The 21362-nt window shown below is 43.3% G+C and overlaps 1 protein-coding gene across 1 annotated transcript in view; it reads left to right on the top strand.

Moving 5' to 3' along the window:
* LOC130493991 (E3 ubiquitin-protein ligase TRIM7-like) overlaps nt 1-21362 on the top strand; it is a 41125-nt gene that overhangs the window by 11458 nt on the left and 8305 nt on the right. Inside the window, exons 3-6 of the mRNA XM_056867625.1 lie at nt 6707-6802; nt 7757-7987; nt 9450-9472; nt 12298-12416. Of these exons, the coding sequence (XP_056723603.1) occupies nt 6707-6802; nt 7757-7987; nt 9450-9472; nt 12298-12416 (469 nt within the window). The remainder of the gene's footprint in view (nt 1-6706; nt 6803-7756; nt 7988-9449; nt 9473-12297; nt 12417-21362) is intronic.

Genomic DNA, 21362 nt, shown 5'->3' with positions numbered 1-21362 from the left:
GCAGTTTGACCTCCCAAAGACTCTGAGGGAGCTTTTATAAGTCCCCCGGAGCTTTGGACGCCGGTCCTGCGAGGGCACTTAGGGAAAGGAATCGCCAAAACGCAACTTTGGCATAAGGCTCTACCCTCCACCACCTTAATACCAACATAAGGACTATTTTAAGAAAAGAACCTCACCTCTCGATGCCTAAGTGAGTACAAAGAACCCTTCGTCTCTTACTGGCATTACCGAATAACCGGGGGGTAGATGAAGATATTCCCAGTACCTCTGCTCCTCCCTTATTTGAATCGGGAAAGTTTGATTCGTAAATTCCATCAGGATTAGCGGCAGGAGCCTTATCAAATAGATCAGCTTAAATCAAAACAAAGAGTTGGAAGGACGCTTAGATGACGGACTAAAATTTCCACCAATGAGAAGCAACTTTGAGGGAAGGGGAGGGTGAATTTCTTCCTGATTCTCTGGTGAAAAAGAATTTCCTGCCACGTTAGCAGCAAGGGATTCATCAGACCAGAAGCCCCTCTATACCATCCTCTCTATCATCTGAGTTACAACAACAGGAAACAAGTCGTAGGACCGGATACGCGTCGCACTTGAGTAACACAGAAACAATTCCTGAAGGAAATAACCATCGAGATGAGGCGGTAGAAGGTCCGCGGCAAATTCAACTTCCGGAATACTTCCTGGTAGATCCGACCTAGAGCGTCCAGTAAAACTCGTTGGTATTTTAAAACTTTATCAAGCTGTTTTAAAGCCAAATTTGGCTCTTTTCAACCCGAAAAAATTATTAAGCTGATCATTGAATTACCCTCTATTAATCACCATCTGGAGGGCCCTGTCTGAGGTCATGACTTTTACCAGCTTTATTCCAATGTAATTGTCTGGAACTCGGCCCCGATCTGGCTCACTGCATAGCCCTGCCTATACTAAACTGAAAGAGACAGCACAAGTTTCAACTATGGATAAGAAATTACAGGACATGTTAGCCAAACAAACAGAGGCAACAACCAAGCAGTTTGAACAGATGTCTACACAGATGGCACAGCTAACTTCTATGATGACAAATCTTGGCCAAGCATCTCAAGCCATTAACCACAAATTGGATGTGGTAACAGGAGACCTTAAAGAAGTAAAAACTCAAATGAGTACTATGAAGTCAGATATGCAAGCAATGGATTTATCAATAAAGAAAGTGATGGAAGAGCATAAGGATACAAAGAAAAAATTAGCAAGCCAAGAAAAACAGATTGAAACAATACAATTAAATCAGACAGCTGTAAAAGATCAAATAGCCATGATGGAGATGAGAGTGAGAGAGACCAACCTTCGTCTGCGCAATTTTCCAGATATGATGGGAGATAACAAAGAAACTGCAGTTCCAAATCTGGCCTATCTGTTTCAAATGGATGAACAAGAATTGAACCAAGCTATTAACAGAGTATACAGAATACCATTACCTGCTAGAATGAAAAGGTCTAAGCCAAGAGACCTGATGATAGTGTTCTATGACACTAGGATTAAGGATAAGATCATGAAGATGCATTATGACAACCCGGTGTCAGCAGGAGACACTCCTCTAATTTTACTAAAGGACATACCAAGACATCTACTCTCACAGAGGAATAATTACAAAGAATTTGTGTCTGTTTTGAAAGCTAATGGTATCAAATATCGCTGGATTATGCCACAAGGCTTGGCTTTTACCTACAAAGAAATGAAAATGACAATTACATCTACAGCAGATGTGGGAAAATTTCTGAGGAAATATAAATCAGATCTTAAAGGATTAACTGGGGATCAAAAGGAAGAGGAAGAAGAACAACAACAAGAAGAAGAATCACAGGGAGCAGTAGGAGGAACTAAATTATAGACTGCATATTTTGCTTCAATAATTATTGTACCATGGCAAAAGTAATTTCTTGGAATGTGAACGGTTTGAATGAAAAAACTAAAAGGGCTAGAATTTTCAAATATCTACAGAAATACAAATACTCCCTAATTTGTTTGCAAGAGACTCATATAGCAACAAAGCACAAAAAATATTTGGATAGGCAAATGCTTGGACAAGCATTTGTTGCATCGGCCAAAACAAAAACTAAGGGAGTAGTAATATATGCTCATTCTAGCCTTAGTCCTGAATTACTATATAAAGACAACGAAGGGAGAATTGTAATTATAAAAACCAAAATATTGGGGCAAAAGACGATTGTGGTAGGAATATATGCTCCCAATGAAGGAAAAACAAAATTTTATGGACAATTGCATGAACTGATCTCTCAGTATGCCAATGACCAGATTCTATTGATGGGTGACTTAAATGGCGTTACTCTCCCAATTTTGGATAAAAAATCAAAAGCAAAAGACGAAAATGAAGGATGTTTACCTAAAACCTTCTTCACCATGGCTACAGAATTGGAATTACAAGACATCTGGAGAACAATGAATACTACAGCCAAAGAATATACCTTTTATTCAGCGAGACATGACTCACACTCCAGAATAGACATGATTTGGGCTAGTAAATCAATTTTTACGCAACTACGTAAAATACATATTTTACCAAGAACTTTTTCTGATCACAATCCGGTTACATTTGAGTGGAACAATAAACAAGCATTTAGATGGCGATTGAATGATAAACTTTTAAAGGAAAATAAGATTCAAAAAGAATTATATGATTTGATTAAAGACTTCTTTGAAGTTAATCTTAATGGAGAAACTACACTAAATATAGTGTGGGATGCATTTAAAGCAGTTCTAAGAGGATTTATGATACAGAAACATGCAGCATGGAGGAAAACTCAACTACAATTTACCAATAATATACTTTGGGATTTACAAAATTTGGAGCAAAAACTTGTTATGGCGTTACAAGAAGAAGAGAAAAACGAAATACAAATGAAGATTTCTGTATCTAAACACCAATTAAATTTGGTTATAATGGAGGAAATGAACAAAAATTTAAAATTTGCCAAACAGAAATATTTTGAACATGCTAATAAACCTGGGAAATTTTTAGCAATACAACTGAAAGACTCATTTCAGAAGAAGATTATAACAAAAATTCAAACTGCTAAAGGACCAGTTCATTCAACTACAGATATACAAAAAGAATTTGTTTCATTTTACACTAAACTGTATCAGAAAGAAAATATTTCAAAACAGAAAATAGATAAGTTCTTAAGTTCAATACAGATGAATGTTCTTTCAATAGACCAACGAGAATGGATAGATGCTCCAATTACAAGGGAAGAAATACAAGAAGCAATAATGAAACAAAAACCGGACAAGACACCTGGACCAGATGGAATTACTGCACTATTTTATAGAACATTTAGTGACAACTTAGCAGACTTTTATGTATTACTTTGCAATACAATTTTGGACAAGGGAGTAGCCCCAGAGACTTGGTCGCATGCATATATATCGTTGATACCCAAGGAAGGAAGAGATCCAGAAAAAACATCAAACTACAGACCTATTTCGTTGCTAAATGTGGACTATAAGATTTATGCCTCGGTCTTATCGAATAGGATAAGAAAATTTATTAAAGACCTTATACATGAAGATCAGGCGGGCTTTGTTCCAGGAAGGCAAATTAAAGACAATATAAGAATCTTATTGGACTCATTAGAATATTATGATCAGAATATTCAACGATCAGCCGCCTTTGTATTTTTGGATGCGGAAAAAGCCTTTGATATGGTCTCATGGGACTTTATGGGAAAAACATTGGAAAAATTAAATTTTGGAGACCGTTTTTTGAAAGTTATATCGGCTATTTACACATCCCAACAAGCGAAAATTTTGGTGAATGAATCAATGTCGGAAAATTGTCAAATTAAGAAAGGAACTAGACAAGGTTGTCCTTTGTCTCCGTTATTATTTTTGTTGGTGTTGGAAACATTATGCTGTAAACTAAGGAGCATGGAGGACATTCGCAGTTTAAAAATTAAAAAACATGAATTTAAGTTGAGAGCATTCGCGGATGACCTCCTGTTAATTCTAGAAAACCCAACACAATCAATGAAGATACTACAAGAAACTCTGGACGACTTTGGGGAGATATCGGGATTTAAAGTTAATCAAGAAAAAACAAAGACAATATTCAAGAATTTACCAGAAATAGAGCAACAGGAATTCATCTCGTTTACAGGTTGGGAGAAGGCCAACAAAGTTAAATATTTGGGAATCTGGATCTCAGCGAAGAACAAAGAATTGTTAATTAACAACTACTTTAAACTATGGGGTAAAATAAAAACTGATATGATCATTTGGTCAAATAAAAAGTTGTCACTACTGGGACGTATTTCAATAATTCAAATGAATGTGCTACCAAGGATGCTCTTCTTATTCCAAAACTCGCCTATAATATCACATGTTAAATACTTTGATATTTGGAGGAAGGACATTTTAAACTTCATCTGGCAAGGGAAAAAACCGAGGATTGCTTATAAATATTTGGTGGACCTTAAAGTCAGAGGAGGTTTAGCATTACCAAATTTTCAACTTTACGCTGAAGCGGTAGCCTTAACATGGCTAAAAGACTGGATAACCTTATCAAATACACGTTTGCTGGAGCTTGAAGGCTTTAACAATATTAGTGGATGGCATGGCTATTTATGGTATGACAAAATCAAGATACAAGCATCATTTAGGAATCATATAATCAGGTCCTCTCTACTGCGTATTTGGATGAAATATAAACATATTTTGGAACCAGCAACACCGATGTGGATTTCACCACAAGAAATGTTAACACTACGTCCACTTAGACCGGACAAATTTATAATCTACCAGGAATTAATTAAATGGGAGGGGAAAAAATGTTCATTAAAGGAATTTCAATCTTTTAGAGAGGATCTACAATGGTTGCAATACTGTCAGATTAAATCAGTTTTTGTACAAGATATGAAAAATGGATTTTCTAAAGAAAAGTCCCCTTTCCACAAGATGTTATTAGATAATAATTTGAAACTGATCTCGAAAATGTACAATCTACTTTTAACAATATACTGTGAGCAGGAGACAATTAAACCAACTATGATTGACTGGGCTCAAAATATGGGACATGATATTGCTTTAAATAAATGGGAAAGACTATGGTCAAAAGATTTGAAAGGAATAAATGCGCAATCAATTCGAGAAAACATTTATAAAATGATGTATAGATGGCATTTAACACCTAAGAAGATTGCAAAGATATACAAAGTGACATCCCCTAAGTGTTGGAAATGTAACAAGGAAATCGGTTCCTTCTATCATATGTGGTGGACTTGTGATAAAGCTAAAGATTTCTGGGATATGATCTACAATGAATTGAGACTAATAGTACAAAAAATATACCCAAAACACCAGAAATGATGCTACTAGGTATGATACCTGACGATTTGTTAACACAAAGAACTTTTTTGATCTATGCTACAACAGCTGCGAGACTGCTTTATGCAGCAAAATGGAAAGGGGCAGAAACTCCTGGGAAAAAAGACTGGATTGGGAAAATGTTTGAATTGGTGGAAATGGCAAAACTTACAGCCATTTTAAATGAAAAAGACAATGTTCGATTTTTAGGGGAATTTTTTTTAGGAGGACTAGATGAAATATTGTGAATATGAATTAAAACTGGGGAAAATGGAAGAATACTTATTAATCTGATCTAGAGGACACAATTAATATTAAGAGTTATAATTATTTATATTAATAGAAGATGTTTTATGAAAGTTAAATGAATTTATGATAGTTAAGATCAGACCAATTACGATGGGATGAATACTTTATTAAGAGGCGGAGAGAGGTGATGGGGAAGTCATAAATTTTCCTTTAATTGTTTTCTTTTTGTTATGAATTTAAGAAACCATAACAACATAGAGTTAGAATTTTGAATTTCATATTGCCTTTATTGTTGTTTATTATCATGGAAAATGTGTATTATAAAAACCAATAAAATTATTATATATATAAAAAAAAAGATCACCTGTAGAAAAATGGCTGCTGTGCCAATTGAACTCTATGACATTGAAGACCCTCCCCTTCAAAACCCCACCCTCTTCAGGGTCCGCCCCCAAAATCTCCTGCCGGTGGCAAAGAGGGACCTGGCAACCCTAGCCTCTGGGCCCAAATTGGGGAGTGAAAACACCTCTTTGCTTCCTCCTTCCTGGTTTCATGGCTCCCAAGGGCATTGCCTCTTGCCCCCTGCTGAGGCTAAAGTGGGGTGATATGATAAAATGGGGAGATTGACTCTCTTCCTGTCTGGCTGTGTTGAGGTCTGGGCAGCCCATTGCAAGGCTGAGCTATGAGGGGGCAGCCGCCTGACTCCTAGTTTTAACCCCCCCACACACACTCACACACATACTGCTTTCTCAACTTCAGTTGCTGTCCTTGAATTGTTGTTAGCCTGTGAGAGAAAGCGTGCATGTTTGGTACCTGCCTGTGTCCCCCACTTGCACCCAGTAGCTGTGAGGCAGCAGTTTAAATTAGAAGAAGAACTTTTTGGGTGGGTGGGAGAGTTATGCATAAAGCTGCCTTATTCTGAGTCAGACTGAAGCAGATCAATTGCTGTGATAAGTGGCTAAATTTCTAGATCTTGTATTTCACTAAAAAAAAATAATTACATAAATAGGACAGTTATATCTAGTTTGGCCTTTCACTGCACTTATGCTTCTCTTATGTTTTATAATAAACTTCTAAAAAAGTGTCTCTCCTCCCCCAGGATAAGTTCTGCAACCGCCTGGAGGTGCTGAAGAAGGAGAGAGAAAGAATTGTGGCATATAAAGCAGAGGTAGTGAAGGAAAGCCAAGACCTGCTCGTAAGTGTCACTATGGCTGGGAAGTGAACAGATTCTAAAACTTGAATTGAGGGGGGGAATGGCAGAAAATAGCAGAAGAGTCAGTCGACTGTATGAGGCAGATGTTGGGGAACTGCACCCTCTTGGTGCCCCTGGCACCCTGGATGGTCACCTGGGGCTGCCTAGTGGGTGGGGCTGCCCCTGGTTGTTCATCCAGATCTAGACCCCCCCTCCTTTTTTGTGTTCTTGGGTGATTTTGTTTGGGGCAGAATCACTTGACTTTCCAAGGTGCTCTGTGCTCTGGGATGAGCCATGGGCAGATGAACATATGTGTTGACTACCTATTTGTGTTCATGCTCCAACACACTGCAAGCCAGGAGAAGTCTCTCAAGAGAGATAAGGGTGTCCCACCTCTAAAGAAATGCTGGGTGGAAATGCTGATAGATTTTCCACCTATCCTGAACTGGGCCAAGGGTTGTTCTGCCATTGCTGATTCTAAGGGGGGAAAGTACTTGTAATACTCAGCCGCGCGTTGATCTTTTCCCCTGCAGTTTTTTCTTGCCCAAAATGCATCCAGGGAGACCAAGTGAGGGGAAGAGGCTTCTTAGCTCTTTTCTCCCCAGTGTTATTTCTATTCAAACATCGTACCTTTTTGGCTGATGGAAGTGGAGGGGTCAGCATATGGAGGGTATTTTACTGGGGAAACAAATGGACTCAAGAAGTCCCTTCTACTCTCTGGGTCTTGTGCTGCAGACATCATCCTCTGTGGCTGAAATAACCCCTCCAGGAATTTGAGAGTGATGTACTTTGGCCCTCAGCATGGATCCATGGATATCTGTCTTTTTCCCTGCAGAATGTTGATGTGATCTCTATGAAAGGCCAAAGTGCCCTTTCGACAGGAGTTTTCTGAACCTTTTCCCACTGAAAAGACGAACTGTGTCCCGTTGACCTGATTTCCTTCTCTTTCCATTTCAGGAGCAAACCTCAGGAGAGAAGCAAGAGACGGCAGCCAAGTTCAGACAACTACACTCATTTCTGGAGGAGCAAGAGAAATGTCTCCTGGCCCAGATGGAAGAGGTGGAGAAGGAGGTGGCAAGAAACAGGGACCAGCACCTGGCCGCACTCTCTGAGGAGCTCTCCTCTCTGGATAGCCTCATCCAGGAGATGGAGGAGAAGTGTCAGCAGCCGGCCAGTGAACTCCTGCAGGTAAGAGTGTGGCAGGAACAGCCCAGGCTCCCCTTCGGGAGAAGGCTGCCCCCAAACCCTTTCTGTGCCTCCTTCACTTAGGCAGAAAGCAAATGAGCCCAGTTTTTGTTGCTAGCAAGTTTTCATCTCTATACATGGGCTGCTTTCTCCTCTGCCCCATTACATCTCCAACCAGGGGCAGGCTACAAAAAATGATCAAAAACACCCTGCTAAACTCCACCCCCTGGAAATGGAGCCCCCCCCCCGAGCCCCCGGCCCCTCCCTGATAAACTGAGGCCACTTGGCTTCCATCTCAGAAGCAGAAGTGTGTTTGTGTGTCAACCAACAGTCTGGGGAACTACATGCCTGTCAAACCAGGTTCACAGGCAGCTCTTTCCCAACCCCAGGAACGAGGGTCATAGGCAAGATTTTCACAAAAAAAACAGAAAACGACACAAGGTTGGAAGAGACCACAAGGTCCATCCAGTCCAACCGCAAGATTTAACAGGAGGATTTAACAGCAAGATTTAACAGGAGGTTGTGTATGTTGGGGTGAATGTAGCTCATACTTGTTGCATACAGATTGGTGCACAAAAATGAACACACACACACAACGGCAGCAACAAGTGGTAGGGGAATGGCATCCGCACACCTGTTGCTGGCAGTGCTGTGCCTGCTGATGCCAACCCATCACTTATGTGCAGATGTGATGGCATGTGTGCCTTACCCTGCTGAGCCGTGTTACAACGCTGCAGGGAAAGCCCTTTAAAGGGCTGAAAGGTGACAGAGTTTGGCTCTTCTGCTCTCAGTCCCTGTGACCACCATTCCCCTCCTCGCCCAATCAGAGGCTTTTCTCAGGCTTTAAAGAAAAGGGCAACGGCTTAATTGTTCTAGTATTGTAACATTATAATGATCTGTTGCGCTAATATCTAGATTTTTTAAAGTAAAGTGTAGGCTGCTCATTTCCAGTTATAACTCTGCAACCAGGACTTTATTTATAAAACAATGAAAACCGGGGACCATCATGTTGTTACAATTCTACTGTAATTTAGCATTTTTTTAAAGCCTGGGAAAAGCTCTCCAGTGGCCAGAAGGGAAATAACAGCGACACGGGGCTGATGCAAGGAATGTTGCTGGGAATGCCTCTGCGTCCACACGTGGCCACAGGAGCTACTTGGAGGGCTTCCTGCCTTCCATGTGAGGAAAACTCCTTTTGTGAAAGTAGCCACTGTTGAATTGCCAAAGCAGATCACCAACTCTCCTCTGAAATGGCTCCACTTTGTCTGGTAATATTAATCTCTCAAAGATTTTCTCCCACTGTATGGAGATGCACCCCCCAGTCTTTGAGTGGAGTCTGCTAGCTGGACACAGTAGAAGGGCCAGAGTGCAGAATCTCCCAGGGTCTGAGGGGTCTTCCTGGTGTGGCCTTTTTAGCAACCATTGAGGTCTCCCTTCTTTCTCTCTCTCTGCCATTTTTCTTTAGGATGCCAGAAGCACCTTGCAGAGGTAAATGGATCCTTCTCATTAACCTTCTCAACACTGGGAGGGGTCTGGGCATCCTGTGAAGAACGTGGTCCTTCAGGATGGTGGCTGAGGGCCACATCAGGTGGAATTAAGATCGTGGAGCTCCATCCATCCGTCAGCGGCAAACAGCTAAAACACAGAGCCTCGTCAACAGGAAATTGTGAAATAGTATTGGGAGGATCTGGGTTGACACCTAGCTGAAAAATCTCTAGAAGAGGGGTCCCCAACCTATTTGGAATTCTGCCCTGGTGTGGTGGGGGCAGTTAAGGAATGGCTGGCACAAAATGGCTGCCACAGGAGGCGGAGCCAGCCACAAAATGGCTATTGCAGGTGAAGATATTTTTGTTGTGGTGGCAGCTGCTTCAAAAGCAACGTTTTAAAATCTACCTCAGGGTTTGAGCCTCCTCAGCTAAATTCTTTCCACAAAATGGCAGTTTGAAAACTTTAATACCTTGGTTGGCCTCGGGGCTGACTATGGGGCCTTTTAGAGTTGAACAAGGGTATGACCACCCAGCCAAATCCAATGTGCTCCGTTTGTTAAGGAGAGTAGGGTGAGGGTACACATGAGGAAGCAGAGGTTGGTGTGTGTGTGTGTGTGCCATGTCTCCATCACTGTTTCTGCAACCACATAGCACTTAAATGCGCTTCTCCTACTCAGATTACTTCTTGGCTGTTTCCACACTGGCTGCCATGTGGTAACAACAGGGCTTCCAAAATAAAGCCTTTGTCATGCTGAGCAGCCCATTATGGGCAATATACAGCTGGTGACCAGAAAATTCAGGCTTCTGCTGTAAGTCTCCCCAAGTAGATTAAGAGGAAGAATTGTCATTGTGACATTACTGGGCTCGAAGTTTCCACGCCTCCCTCCAGGGGCAAATGATTCAAAAGGGACAGAAGGAAACACCCTTCTGGGTGTGGTGATGTCGCGTGACCTGTGGTCCATTTAGTCCAGCATCCTATGTTTCACACAGTGGCCAAGGGATGCCCCTGGATGACCCACAAACAAGGCACAGAGGCCGAGGCCCTCCTCTGCTGCTACCTCCTAGCAGTGTTATTCAGAGGTTTGCTGCCTCTGGCTATGGAGGCTCCCTTCAGTCACCAAGTCTAGCGGCCACTGCTGGACCTCTCCTCCCTGAATGTCGAATCCTCTTTTAAAGCTATCTATGCTCGTCGCCATCGGCCAAAAACGCATGGTCCCTTAACCCACTATTCCCCATTTCAGCCAGGATCAAATTTACCTGGGTTGGGGTGGGGGGAACTGTATGCATTACCTTGAAAAGCAGGGACGAAACTGTGCCAATCGATCCATGTAAACAGAAAGTGCGGGAGACATGAAGTTCCTGTTTAGTTTGGCACACACACACACACACACACACACACACACACGCAGTGATTGGTCATTTCAAATTGACCAATGAGGGCCTTCCCGGCCCCGGGAAATGACCAGTCACCAGAAACGGGGGTGTTGCAAGCTAAACAGGAACTGTGCACGTCTCCCACACTTTCTGTTTACATGGATGGATTTGCGCACAGCTTTGTCCTTGCTTTTTAAGGTAATGCGTACAGTTTCCCCCCAGCCCGGGTCAATTTGATCCTGGCTGAAACGGGGAATAAAGTGGGTTAAGGGACCATGCTTTTTTGGCCATCATTACCTCAACCAGCAATGAATACAACAGATTCATTACTGGTTGAGTAAAAGTTATGTCCTTTGTCTGTCCCAAACCTATTTCTCAGCAACTTCATTGGGTGCCCCTGAGTTCTAGTATTATGGGAGATGGAGAAAAAGATGTGAAGACATGAGCCTAATTCTGCCCGCCTCCATTTTATCCTCACAACAACTCTGTCTAAGGTCACCCAGTGACCCGCAACGCTGAATGTGGGGTTGAACCTACAGTCCTAGTCACAGGACACAGGAAGCTGCCGTATACTGAATCAGACCATTGGTCCCTCAAAGTCAGTACTGTCTACTCAGAGTGGCAGTGGCTCTCCAGGGTCCCTGCTAGAGGTCTTTCAACCCATCTAGATCCTTTGACCTGGAGATGGTGGGTATTGAACCTGAGACCTTCCGCATGTCAAGCAGATGCTCTTCCTCTGAGCCACAGACCCTCCCCTAACTCTAACCCTAAAGTGCAGAGCTCTAACCACCCCAGCTTTCTTTTTCTTTCACTGGACATTTGCAGGGCAAATCTGGGCAGGGGATGTGGGGTTGGGGTTCTGAAGGCCAAACTTGATGTTTGCTTTTTTCAGAGTGAGGTCTGGGTTCCCCTCAGCCACACAGCAACTGTGGGGAATGTGGCAGTTAAAAAAGAAAGCAGGGCCCATTTGTTCTCCGAATGCTGCTGTAGGAGTGGAAGGGCTCCTGCCTCCCTCTCCAGCCATTGTTCATGTTGAAACAACCCCCGCGAGGTGAGTGACTTCCCTAGTTTTGCTGCTTCTTATGCACAGAATAGTCCATGCGGAGCCGCAAAAATGGAGAAATAACTCCCCCACCCCACCCCAGTGCAGTTTCAGAACAGGAAAATGGCTGGGAGACTGACAGGAGCCCTTCCTCCTCCTGTGGTGGTGGTCTGAGCCCAAACAGGCTCTGTTTTATTTCTAATAGCCATTCCCCAGACCTCCTGTGTGGCTTTGGGGTCTCAGGAGCTACAGTGAGGTGGATGTTGCTCTCTGAAGAGCCTCCCATCTTGCTCCTCTCTCAGCCTCTGTCTCTCGGCTTTCTGCCAATTCCTTCCTCTGTTTCTCTGATCTGCCAGGGGCAGGGGGGATTCTGAATTGGATGGATGGTACCTTGACATGATTTTCCCCAGGTATGAAGAAAAGGAGGCGTTTGAGGATCCAGCGGCTTTTCCTCTTGCACTGAAGTGGCGGATCTGGGAACTCACGGACTTAAATCCCCTTTTGGAGGGCATCAAGAAGCAATTCAAAGGTAATGACCATAAGAATATAAGAAAGGCCATGCTGGATCAGATCAAGATCAATCAAGTCCAGCAGTCTGTTCACACAGTGACCAACCAGGCGCTTCTAGATAGCCCACAAACAGGATGACTGCTGCAGCAGCCTCAAAATGAATGCCTCAAAAAAGCTGCTACTGGAGGTAGAGCTAGTGAAGTGCTCCCCCCATTATCATAGAGTCCAATGAGATCAATGAGGGCAGGAGGTTGGTTTGAGCTTACGGCTTGCTTTATTGGCCAAGGAGTCATAACCGGGTGAGTCAGGATCCAGACAAACAGCTCCGCGATCCTGTCACACCGAAGCAGGGCAAATGCAATAGGTTTTATAGACATTTGACATTCCAATACAACAATGATACATTTTCTTAACATCCGGTTAGCTTGTCAATGCAACGTCATCAGTTTCTACAGCGCGTGCGTGAGCCTTGCTACATTAATGAATGGAGCCTATCTTATTGAGCAGTTCAGAGTGTTCCCTTGCAGAGTGAAGCGAATGTATCAAAAAGGAGGAATAGGTGGGAGGGAGGCTGTTGGAGGAAAGTTTCCAGCCTTTGGACTGTGTATGTGCCTACGAGCTTGGTGCTAAAGAATAGGGGGGGCACTGGGGAGTGGCTTCTGTGGTTCTGTTTGTAAGCAGCTTATGCGTGTAGCTTGCGTGTATGTCTGAAGCAGGTATGATTACTCAGGCACAACATTCCTCACTTTTTTTTTTATTTGGATGCTTCCAAAAGGAGAGAGGTACATGCAGCACACCTTCAGTCACACAGTGAAGATCCTTATGCTGTAGTGGCAGATGCTGCCCAAACAACATTTGTTAAAAGCTGCACAGCCAATCAGAAGCTGACTTGGCAAAAGTCCCACCTTGCCCTGGCCACTTCGTAAAATACTTGGTGGGCACCAGGAAAGGTATTGGTGGCACCACAGTGCCCATGGGCACCATGTTGGGGACCCTTGACTTATATCATTAGCGGACCCAGGAATGTGAGAATTGTATGTACCAATTCACAAGGGTTTTTGAGTTCACCATGGAAAGTTTTGAGGTCTGAATTCTCCCACAATTTTAGTTCAGAATTGCACTATGTGGATTTCCTGAAAATTATTCTCTGTTGCTTCTTTCCAGTTGTGCCCATGAACTGGCAAATTGGGATGTAATTGTAGAACAAACAGCTAAAATGAAAGGGAGGGGAAGGAAACTGCCTTCAGGGCATCCTCATTTAATGGCGACCCCCACCCCATCCCTTTCAGGAACACCTACCCCCGTTCTCATTGCAGTGTGTCTATGGCCAAATTGGACCTATCAAAACTGTCCCCCTTCACTGTGTGTGTCTGATTGAGTCTGTCATAGCTGAGGCCACAGAGTAGTCTCAGGGGGATGGAGGGTGGTGTCTCAAGCAGATTTACACCCTTCTAAGCCCACTGAAATCAGCAGAGTTAGAAGGGGGTAATATGGTAGAACTGTGGAACATCTGTTTGGAAGGAAGTGAAGTTTAGCTGGAGCGGACCCTTGGCCCGCAGACCTTAGCATACTTTCTACGAATTGAATCGCCAGTCACTCCAAGTGACTAGTGAAAAGAAATGTGAATATTTCCACATAAATGAAATTTGTGAAGAATCTCTCCCCCAAGAAGTAGGTTGTACTTAACCTTTCAGCCAAAACTCAGAAGAAATATGTACGCATGTGCCATCAAGTCACAACCAATCTATGGTGACCCCAGAAAGGTTTTCAAAGCAAGTGAGAAGCAGGGATTTCTTTGCCATCGCCTTAATTTATAGAATCTTCTTTGGTCTCCCATCCAAGTACCAACCCTGCTGATATTTCAAGATCTGATGAGGTACCATGGCACCTTTATTCCTTTATTCCATTCTTTATGCTTGTGGACCAACTGGTCATAAGCAAAACAAATTCAGGCCATGGCACCTTCCCTCTGTTGCGGGAGCTAGCGGATTAGGTAGAATCCCTGAAATAACCACCAGTAAAGCCAGGCTACATAAAACAGTGCTTGTTTTATATTAGTGTTCAGACTTACAGCAATCTCCAACATGAACCACATCCACTATTATCTTGGTTACAGAGATATATGCATTTATACATTTTCCAACCACCAATCAGCTAACTGAATCATTGCACCCATTACTCCTCATTGCATCAGCTATGGTCAGAACCTGTTCAGGCTGGTTCTTGGCTGTCTTCTATCTATCAAGATGCTTGAGATCTAGTCCTGAACGGTCAAACTCTAATATACTAGGCTTGCATTTCTTGACTCTCCTTCTCAAGTCTTGTATATCATATTTGACAGTTTCACAAACCTTTGACTATCTACTACCTTTGTAAATATATCAGCAATGTTTACAGTTCCAGCACATTTCTGTATGTGCACAAGGTTTTTGTTTACCGCATCTGATACATTCTCATATCTTATCCTGATACGTTTGCTTTTCCCTCTGAAACTTTGTTCATTTGCTAGTTGTTTTGCAGCTTCATTGTCAGAGTAGACCTTAACAGGCAATGGTACATTTACATTAAGTTCCTTGAACAAATAAACAAACCATTCTAATTGATTAGTACATTCACTTATTGCACTAAATTCAGCTTCACACGAACTTGTTGCCACAAAAGATTGCTTTAGTCATTTCCAGTGAATTGGAGCCTGGTCTAAGTAAATTGTATATCCAGTAGTTGACCTTGCATGATCCTGATCTGCCTATGATGCATCAGCATAGGCTTTAAGGCTCCCATTTGTGGCTTTTAAACACAGCTTTTTGTCTAATGTGCCTTTTAAATATCTCAGCACACGTTTAGCTGCCTTCCAGTCCTTTTGCTTTGGAGTCATGTTTTGTTTACCGATACAGTGTATTGATTGGTATATATCTGGCGTTGACCAGCAGGCTAGATACAATAGACTTCCAACTGAGGATTGATAAATTGTTCTATCACAATCCTGTCCTTCTGTCTCATCCTTGGCATATCCTAAAATCATGGGAGAGTCTGCAGTATTTGTATCCTCCATCCCAAATTTCTCTAACAGCAGTAGTATTTTACCCTTTTGAGACAATGAGAACATTCCCTCTGCATCTCTAGTAATTTCAACTCCCAGATAGTTGGTTATCTGTCCTAGACACTTTAGCTTAAATTTCTCACTCAGCTCCTTCTGAAATTGTATCTGGTCATCTTCATTATTAGTCAGCACACACAGGTCATCAACATAAATCAAAAGATAGCATTCCTTTTGATCCTTGCACCTTGAGTAAAGACACGCGTCAACCACACTCTGCTTAAAACCTAATTGTTTTATGGCTCTGTCTAAACACAAGTGCCATTCCCTTGCTGACTGATGTAGCCCATAAAGAGCTTTATTTAGCTTCAGGACTTTTGCTCCGTCTGCAAGGTCAAAACCTGGTATTTGTTCCATATAAACAGTTTCTGTCAAATTAGCATTCAGATAAGCAGTCTGAATATCATAATGAAACACTGTTAACTTTTTCAGACCTGCAATTGCTAGAGCTGCTTTGATGAACTCACATTTTACAGTAGGTGAGAAAGTTTTATCATAATTAAGCCATTTCCTCTGTGCATACCCTTTGCAAACAAGCCTTGTTTTTCTTTGCAAAGTTCCATCAGTGAGTCTTTTTACCTTGTAAACCCATCTACAGCCAATTACCGGCTGACCTTGCGGAAGATTTGTGGGAGTGAACATCTGGTGTTCAGATAATGCTGACATCTCAGCTCCCATTGCTTTAAACCACAAATCTTTTTCCTTTCCATTTAGAGTTAACACTTGTTCATAACTTGTGGGTTCACAAACATTTACATTGTATATACAGTCACATTCATCAAAACCATATTTCTTAGGTGCAACACCTTTCGTGCTTCTTTCAGAACGCTGGACAAATATGTCACTAGACCCTGACGTGGAAGCAGGTGGATTAGCAGTTATCCAAGACACACCACCAGAACTCCTTGCTTTATAGAAAACAGTGTTGTTTAATTTACAGTGCACAGATAAAAGACAAACCGTCACGTACACTCTCTCCACCAAACTTCCCAACAAAGAGTTACAGTTACATAGGCTTATATACAGAACACCACCTGAAGCCAATAAGGCCACCTGCAGACCTGGCCACAGTATTACATCATCCTTACTGCTTCAAACCTGTTAGTTGCAGTTCACCCTAGAACCTGCAAGACTATTGCTGCCTCTTGCATCATCCTAGATGCCTCTGATCTGACAGCTACCTGTCAGCTGTCTCTGTCAGATTATTATGGGCAACTTGTTACTCTGACACTCCTTCTCAAGTTGTCATAATAATTTTACCAACTGTTGAAATCTGTTAATATCTACTGTCTTAGTAAACAGATCAGCTATGTTTTCGTCACCTGCACACTTTTCAATATATACTTGATTTCTGTTTATCGTAACCGCCACATTCTGATATCTAATCCGGATATGTCTGCTTTTGCTTCTGAAACATTGCTCGTTTCCCAATTGCATTGCTGCAGTATTGTCTGTATATATCTTTACAGGTACAGGTACAGTTACATTCAGTTCTTTTAACAAATACATGAACCATTCCAACCGTATTATTGTTTCATTTATTGCGCTGTACTCAGCTTCACAAGTACTCATTGCAACAAATGATCGAGTAACTGATTTCCAGTGAATAAGAGCTCTGCCCAAATACAGCGCATACCCTGTGGTAGACCTTGCTTTTCCCTGATCCGCCCACGATGCGTCAGAATAGGCAACCAGCTCCCTATCACGAACTCTCAGGCACAGCTTCCTGTGCATAGATCCTTTCAGGTATCTTAGCACCCTTTTTGCTGCCTTCCAATCAGTTACTGTTGGTGATACACATTTCTTACTCAGGCAATGCACAGCCTGATGAATTTCTGGTCTAGACCACGTTGTGAGATACAGCAGGCTTCCCACCAAAGACTGATACATAGTCTTGTCACATTCTTCCTGTGCTTCTGTTTCACCACTCACATATCCTGTTACCATAGGAGAATCCACAACATTTTAAACTTTTCCAGTAGCTGTTGTATTTTGTCAGGCTGAGACAAAGAAAACATCCCATCTTCATCTCTGCTTATTTTTACTCCTAGGTAATTACTGATTTTACCTAGACATTTCAGTTTAAAGCGTTCTCCTAATTGCTTTTCAAACTGTTCTATGCCACCTTTATTATTAGCCATCAGACACAAGTCATCAACTTACATCATTACAAAGACCTCCTTCTGTCCTGAGCATTTAGAAAACAAATACGAATCTGACACGCTCTTTACTGATTAACATACTGTACAATCAAGAAAATTATTACATTTGTTTAGCCTCACCTCATTTTCCCCTAGCAAGCTCAGGGATTTCTGTATTGTTGAAAATGAGGCGTGGCCTAAACACTGGTGTAACGAATGCACACACTCTGAATGAGGATTTTTGTTTAAAGTTCCCACTGTGCTTGTGGCTTCCCCAGCCCCTCTGCTCACAACATAAACATCCTGCTTTAACTGCCCTTGCAACAGCGTTTCTCCCTCTCTGCTTATCTGGCAGGAGTTTCCTTTAAACTGCACAGAAAAACCAGCCCTGGTCAAAGCAGATATGCTTAGCAAATAATTTTCCTGGAGAGGTACACAGAGCACATTCTGGAACGTATTGCTTAATTCTGGAAAGTTTAGGCTGCCCTCATACTGGACCTCTAAACGTTTCCCGTCTGCCAAGCTGACATGCATTCTAGCAGACTGCTTTGTGTTTGACAGTAAGGAGCTATCTTTAACAAAAATCTTGCTACCCCTGCTATTAACCAGCCTTAAATCCTCACCCTTATTAGTCTCTGCCAGCACTACAGCTGTGTGTGTGGCAGTCTGGAAATGTTTCTTAGCCGTCTTCTTCTTTAATTAAGGGCAATCCCTTCTGAGGTGCTGAGTGCTGCCACAGGAATAACATTTCCTAACAAAGAGCACACAGTCCTCTCCCTCTTGATTGAAGATGTCACTCCTCCAGTCTGTTCCACGACCCTGCTTCAACAACTTCTGCGCAGAGTAGACTTCACTCCCACTTACAGGCTGAATCCGTCGCTGGGCTGAGGTCTTCGGTGTTGACTGTAAATTACCTCACTGCCAGGGGTGAAAATCCGGGTTGTTAAACTCCTGGGCTGAAGTCTCCAAAGATGGACGAGACGCTGCTCTATCCATCATGGGGTGACTCATTCTCAGCTGGGCTGTTGTCCTCTGAATCTGTCCCTCCTGCCGACGCTCCTCGTCTTCCAGGATTTTGCCGGTCACATAATCACACGTAAGCTGCTCCACAGCCATGCATTCCAGAGATGCCACCAACACATCAAAGCTTGCATCAAAGGAACCCAGCATGATGTATACTTTATCCTCGTCTGAGACATTTTTTCCTCTCAACTCTAGCTGCCGAAACAATTCTCCCAGAGTTCTCAAATGCTCTGAGGCAGGCATGTGAGGGGATTTATTAGTCCTGTACAGCCTCCTCATTAGTGCTAGTATAGTTCCAGCCGAGTCTCTGCGATAAACAGCTTGCAAAGACACCCACGCATCCTTTGCGAACGTTTTGCTGGCAACATATACAAGCTGGCTATCCCCCACAGTCAAAATTATATTGGCAAGCGCCTTCTTATCTTTCTCTTGTCCTTCATTATCATCATCAGTGGGGGCTTGCAGCACAACATCCCATAAACCTTCTCTCTTAAGATAATGCTCAATTCTCACCGACCAAATGCCATAATTGTCAGCGTTGAGCTTCTCCACTGGGATTGCAGATTGAGCCATCTCTCCACTCAATCACTCACTGTTCCAAAAGCCTCTGGACGTCTTGGAAACTTAATTGTGCTACCACTACACGTAACCTGCGCAGTGTAGCGAATCTGGGCCCATAGCCCTGACGTGGAAGCAGGCGGATTAGCAGTTATCCAAGACACACCACCAGAACTCCTTGCTTTATAGAAAACAGTGTTGTTTAATTTACAGTGCACAGATAAAAGACAAACCGTCACGTACACTATCTCTACCAAATGTCCCAACAAAGAGTTACAGTTACATAGGCTTATATACAGAACACCACCTGAAGCCAATAAGGCCACCTGCAGACCTGGCCACAGTATTACATCATCCTTACTGCTTTAAACCGGTTAGTTGCAGTTCACCCTAGAACCTGCAAGGCTATTGCTGCCTCTTGCATCATCCTAGATGCCTCTGATCTGACAGCTACCTGTCAGCTGTCTCTGTCAGATTATTATGGGCAACTTGTTACTCTGACAGACCCCTCTCCTTCTGAAGCCTCAAATGTCTCAGCTTCTCTGCTAGGAGACCTTTGCGGGGAAATGCTTTCTGTTTTTAATTCAGGCTTTTCAGAAATAGGCAAAGACACTTTTTCAGTTTCCTTTTCTCTGCCATGAAGCCTTGGCCAATTATAAGACTCCCAAAAATTGGCTGACCGACTGAAAGTTATCTGATTATTGTCATTCGCAAACCTATAAGACTTTGCTGCATTCTGATAACCCAGAAACAACATTGGTTTTGATTTTTTGCCTCCCTTCCTTCTGTGTTCGAGTGGAATATTCACCCATGCCTTAGTACCAAACAGTCTCAGGTGTCTTAAGGAAGGGTTTTTCTCATATAACACTCTGTAAGGGATGTCATACAGACTGGAAGTCCACAGTCTATTTGTTAGCTAACAGACTACCTTTATGGCCTCAGCCCAATATGAGGGTTTCAATTGGGCATCCTCAAGTAGTCCCTGCATCATTGCTTGCAAATAGCCACCCCTTCTTTCTGCTACACCATTCTCCTGGGACACACAAGGGTTTGCTAAACGGTGTTCTATTCCTTTGCTCTCAAGCCATTGCTTGAGACATAAATTCCCAACCTCTGTCACTTTGTATACTGGTGACTTGTAGTCCTAATTGCCTTTCCACTTTGGCAACCCAGTACTTTATTGTTTGACATGCATCACTCTTTTGTTTCAGTAAATAGACCCAGCAAAAACCTGAATAGTCATCTGTCAGAACCAAAACGTATCTATTTTTAGAAACACTTTCAGTGAAAGGTCCACAAATATCTGCATGTATGAGGGCGAGTGGTCTGCTGGTCACTCTATTGCTTGAATTGGCCACAGGGCACCTTCTGCTTTTCACAGACTTACATACTGTGCAGTCTAAATAAGAATCGCACTTGTTTAACTTCACATCACTTCCCAGCGAATTCAGGGTCTTCTGTATGATTGCAAAACTTGCATGTCCTAACCTTCTATGCCAGTGGTCGGCAAACTCAGTCAACAGAGCCAAATATCAACAGTACAATGACTGAGATTTCTTTTGAGAGCCACCTAACTGGAGAAGCCAGGGATTGAACCTGGGACCTTCTGCATGCCAAGCAGATGCTCCACCACTGACCCACAGCCCCTCCCAAACGGTGCAAGTGCAGACTTCCCCCCCTCCTGGTTCCCAAGCCCCCCCAAATAAAACGGCAACCGAGGCTGGCTGCCCAACCCTCGGATGCCCCCCCGCTGCCTCCCCCAGGAAGGGGGCTCCTCTCTGCCTGCCCCCCAGCATCCCTGGCGCTGGGCATTGGCAGGCGGTCGGCTTGAAAGGTCCAAGGAGAGGAGAAATTCGGGGACCGTCCCATTTGGACTCCAGGAGGGATTCCCCCCATGCCCCACTGCCGCTGCCCCCACCCCGCCCCCGGGTCACCGACACCCCGCGGTTGCCTTCTCTCAGCGGGCAGCTGTCGTCGAGCAGCGGCGGCGGCTGCAGCGCCTCATGAGTGCGGCGAGGGCGAGCTGGTTGCTGGCAGCTGTGGTGCGCTGCTGAGGAGACCTCTCCTCTGCCTTGGGTGGCGCTGCCCCCCCTCTGGGCACTCCCGCCACCCTCCCCTCCTTCCCGGGCCGGCTGGGTGAGGCGGC

The sequence above is a fragment of the Euleptes europaea genome, chromosome 1 (genome assembly GCF_029931775.1).
Source record: "Euleptes europaea isolate rEulEur1 chromosome 1, rEulEur1.hap1, whole genome shotgun sequence".
Lineage (NCBI taxonomy): Eukaryota > Metazoa > Chordata > Lepidosauria > Squamata > Sphaerodactylidae > Euleptes > Euleptes europaea.
This window is presented reverse-complemented; position numbering and strand designations above follow the sequence as displayed.